The sequence below is a fragment of the Tachysurus vachellii genome, chromosome 2, assembly GCF_030014155.1.
Source record: "Tachysurus vachellii isolate PV-2020 chromosome 2, HZAU_Pvac_v1, whole genome shotgun sequence".
Lineage (NCBI taxonomy): Eukaryota > Metazoa > Chordata > Actinopteri > Siluriformes > Bagridae > Tachysurus > Tachysurus vachellii.
The window spans coordinates 29,280,993-29,286,058 of NC_083461.1; the positions used below are offsets into that span (position 1 = coordinate 29,280,993).

The 5,066-nt window shown below is 34.4% G+C and overlaps 1 protein-coding gene across 1 annotated transcript in view; it reads left to right on the top strand.

Moving 5' to 3' along the window:
• The window catches only part of dctn6 (dynactin subunit 6), a 4,282-nt gene extending 2,238 nt beyond the window's left edge, over window positions 1-2,044 (top strand). The window contains exons 3-7 of the mRNA XM_060864203.1: window positions 200-305; window positions 688-776; window positions 859-906; window positions 1,530-1,672; window positions 1,751-2,044. Of these exons, the coding sequence (XP_060720186.1) occupies window positions 200-305; window positions 688-776; window positions 859-906; window positions 1,530-1,672; window positions 1,751-1,849 (485 nt within the window). The 3' untranslated portion in view covers window positions 1,850-2,044. The remainder of the gene's footprint in view (window positions 1-199; window positions 306-687; window positions 777-858; window positions 907-1,529; window positions 1,673-1,750) is intronic.
• Window positions 2,045-5,066: the final 3,022 nt, after the last annotated feature.

The window sequence follows — 5,066 nt, forward strand, 5'->3', positions numbered from 1 at the left end:
TCCAGTTTAAACAATTTTCGAGCACTTTCCCAAACAGTTCAGCTGTGGTGTTAGATGCTATTTAATGTATTTTATTCTTTTTAAATAGAAAGCTGTAATCAAGCAGCCTGATGAGCTGAAACCCTCGTGTCAGTTTTGATGATTGTCACTATATCGAGTAATTTGGAGAGCTGTATTCAAAGCCGTTGGCTTGTTACAGGGCCGAGGACCGTGATCCACCCGAAAGCCCGGATTATTGCAGATGGTGGTCCGATCATCATAGGAGAAGGCAACCTGATAGAAGAACAAGCGCTCATCGTAAACAGGTATAGATTATAATCTATTAGGCATTCAGATTTTTTTTAAAGATGGCTTGGACTGGATGACTAACTGCAGCATCGGACCATACTATTTTTGTTTCCCAATTATTTTATTTTTAAACCTGTTTTTAATCAGTTTTTACAGTTTGTATGTGTCATTGTTCTTTAATAGGTGGTTTACGGTCAGGCTTAAATATTGTCATACAAATAAACCGTCATGAAGATAACTTATGTTGTTATGTACTTAGGATGTTATTTTTAGTATTTATGCCAAATAGATCTTAATTTTTTTTTAACTCATTACAGAGCTTTAATTAAAAAATACAGTAATGGATTTTCTAAAGTATCTTGTGTGTCTGTGTGTGTGTGTGTGTTTGTTTTTTCTCAGTTATCCTGAAAACATCATGCCTGGCACAGAGGATTATGAACCCAAGACCATGACAATAGGCACCAACAATGTTTTCGAAGTCGGCTGCGGTACATTGAGATTTTTTTTAAAAACATCAATATGGCAGTGTACTGCTTCAGAAACAACCTGATTTGTGTCTGTTGTTTTCAGTCTCCCAAGCGATGAAAATTGGGGACAACAACGTAATTGAGTCGAAAGGTAAAGCAGCAAGTTATTTGTATTTTATGTGTTATAGTAGAAATATTTGTTGACAGGAAATATAATTTAACACCAGGGGTGGACTTGCGCTCAGGAGATTTTATTTATTTATTTCTTTTTTGAGGGGCGTGTGGACGAATCCTTTCTACGCACACACTATTTTATTTCTTGATAACAAAAAAAAAATCTCTTTTTTAAAACAGAGCATTGCCATGGACAGGATTCTAAACGTAGAGACGGAGCGCAGTTTTCTTTAGAGGAAGCAATACAATCGTTTTTAAATCAATAAACTCCTTTTTAAATCATCATTTTGAGTCAAATTATCGATTTATTTGGTAGGTAGCAATATAATAACATATTCATTCATCTTCTACCGCTTATCCGAAATAATAACATATATGCATGTTAATTTAGTCTTAGTCAGCGTTTTTGGACAGTGGTGCAGTCTTGTCATCGTCTCGTCATGAAAAAAAAGGTTGTTGACGAACATATTCCGTCTCGTCTCGTCTGACGAAATTAACACTAATCAGAACATCTGTCAAGACCACTCTTGATCTTATGGAGAAAAGGTTCATTTTTCTGTGTATACCACATCATACTTTCTGATCCCTCTGTGCTTATAGCTGAAGTGGGCCGTAACGTGATCCTGACGAGCGGCTGCATCATCGGCGCATGCTGTCGGCTCAACACGTGTGAGGAGATTCCAGAGAACACGGTCATCTACAGCTCCACTTGCATGAGGAGAGTACAGACCGAGAGACCTCAGGTAACTCACCGTAACACAGCAGGGAGTCTCAAACTCTGTGCATTTTTCCTTCTAACTTATTTTTAAATCCTTAAACAGCCCCAGACTCTGCAGCTGGACTTCCTGATGAAGATTTTACCCAACTATCATCATCTGAAGAAGACGCAGAAGATTAACCCGACTCCCGCCCGCACTTGAAATCATTCCACCGCTTTGCTCTGCTAAATGCTAAAAAAAATCTATCACATGCTAACAACCTGTCAGTTTTATTTACTTCATGTACTGAGGTTTAGTACAGTCAAAGAACCTATTGTTTCTGTACTGTCTTGTATTAAACTTTGATTATTTATTGTCTGATATTAAAGGCTTCCTCATCCAGCTGTCTTTATCCCACTGCTGTTTCTGTTGTGTGTTTCGTCCACCAGGTGGCACCACATTCAGACTATAGATTAGTTTGTTTTTTTTCCTTTGGTCACATCCCATAACCAATAAGGTAGATGCACGAAGATGATGTTTACTCCTCACTACAACTGTTATTCAAGCACACTGATTGTATTAGAGCCTTACTTTAACTTTGGGATTATGGTCCTCGGTCAGAAAGATATGCAGAGCCACTGTACAATCAAGAAAACGTTATCAGGATCATGTTGAACCTTATTCAGAATATTTGTAGCTAGAAAATTGGCTAGGTTTCTGATTTTCTTTAATTTAAGAGTAAAAGATTTCTCAAGCGAATCATTTCTTTATGCAGATAAATGAAATCGTCTCTCGTCAAACTCTGGTTCTGCTTTTATAAATTTTGGTTTTATGCCTGAAGTAATGAGATGAAATACAATATACACCACATACCATGACCATATCATATCATGACTATAAAACAGCTTGGAATACATTTCGTCTATTAATGAGAAAACTAGACATACGAAATATGTACCTAGTAGTTGATAAAAAGAAAAAGCAACGAAACTGTTATATGATCATTTGTTAGGATCAATGCTGAGAATGTTCAACTTATAAGTGACTGGTTTGTGCTGCTGAGGAGTGTTGTGTTGTGTTTAACAAAGGTCACTTGTAAAGTGGTGTGTGTTATAAAGGCATTTTGACAGGTGACCTTTGAATCGTGGCCTCTCTCTCCTGCCGGTGTGTGACCTACAGGCTCTCGAGAACATTATCATACAGAAGTATGGAGTAATGTCAAAAACCCAGACAAAACATAAGCAGAAGGATGATAGTGAGAAATAATGCTATGAACGACTACGAAGAATGTTCCACAGCATGTCCAATGCATCTGATGTCATGTTTATGCTTTTAAGTAAAGGACTCATGCTGTTACACTCACAATATAATTCTGGACTGATTTATAAAATAACACACGTAAAAGTGATTCGTATTAAAATGTCAGTGGAGCATGGTGTCAATGTTCCTGATGATTCCTCAGTTTAAGCAACCATAGTCTCCTGCCTGAGGAGCTATAGTGAGTCTGAAGTTTATAGAAACTGACATGTTGATTAAGGGTTTGTGACCAAAAAAGTGATTTCTCTTTTTAGAATGTTGTATGTTTTTACACAGTATTTGAAAATTGCCTGTGCATATAGAAAAATCACATTTATTTTACCTCTTGTGGAAAAGAAATTGTTACGAAATCACTGTCTATCCTATATGAAATAAAATATAACACAGTTATAATGTTATAAATTAAAAATGTTATAAAAGTAATAGACAATGTGTACATTACAGGTTATTTTAAGTGTGTGTGTGTTTCCGGGGAGTAGCTGACTCTAGATCCCTGGTAAGTGAAGGGGAGCTGCATCCTGTTCATGTCATAAACAGAGGGAGTTTATCCATTTGTACTTGTCAACATCTCAGATACAAAGAGACGTGTGTGTGTGTGTGTGTGTGTGTGTGTGTGTGTGTGTAGAATAAGATGTAAGAGTCTAAATCCCTTGGGATTTAAACACAATCTTTTGATCACTGATGCAGAACATTAACCATGAACTCTCACTGACCTTTTGCTGTACTTTCAAATGGCTTAAACTGCACCCCGCCAAAAAAAAAAAAAAAAGAATTACATTTTCACTTTCCATGAAACTCACCTGACCATGAAGAAACATCTGATAGGACAGATACATAACAATAAATGTTTAATCTTTCATACACACATATATCCTATTTCAATTGTGACTAATTAATGACAGTGCTCTAAGCTCCATGTTCAGATATTTATACACATTTATGTACATATTTGTGTGTAAGGCATCTGTGAAAAAGCAAGTACATTTTAAACACAAACTAGAGAGTTGTTTGATGCTTGAAAACAAACACTATTCTATAAAAAGCTAAAGTTGAACCGTAACAACAGGTATTAAATGTCAACCTTGGGATGTGAGAATTTTTTTTTATTACAGTAAATAGTCAACTATGGATTACATCCATGAAAGCAGACTCTTTATCAGGGTAGTAAAGAAGGGAAGGGTGTGTATACCAATCAAGGAGGCATAAAACAAACTAAATACACACAAAAACATATATTCATCAGAGTCTGTAGCACAAAGGTCAGTCTGAGGTCTGGCGATATTACTGTCATAAGATGAGTAAACGCTACCATGTAAAACATTTACATTCACATTCATGTCTGCAAACATAAAGATAAGAAAACTGAAAAAAAAAACTATAAAAAAAAAAACATACAAGATCAAATAATTCATCTACAGGTCTATAGTTAAACTAATAAACTAAAATAAAACATCAAACCCATGACCATACCTATCACTTATTTATAAAATAAGTTGAAAAGAAATATTTGTTTGTTAAAATCACGCATATGACTTATAAAGCATATTTTAATGCTTATACTTATAAATATAATTTAGTATATGTTATTTTATTTTTTTTACATAAATGCATTATATAAAGGTTTATTATATATATACACACACACACATACACACACACACACACATGTACACACATACATATATATATATATATATATATATATATATATATATATATATATATATATATATATATATACATATATACGCGTATATATGTATATATATATATATATATATATATATATATATATATATATATATATATATATATATAATTGCAGTGTTTTTTTTGAGCTGCATCTTTTTTTTTTTTTTTACATTTTTTTAATCTATTTTAATTCTATTATTTTTTGTCTTATTTAATGTAAGTGCTTTTTTTAATGTCAAATAAAACATGTGTGGAAACTAGCTAACTAAAACAAGCTAGCTTTCCTCAGAGTGTCCTCTCAGGCACCGGTTGCCTAGCAACATGGACCTAGTCAGAGAAGTCAATACAGGGGCGTGACCACAATAACGTCCACCTGGAGCTCTCGGAGCCCTTATATTACACACAAAGAGTTAATGTTCTCTCGAATGAT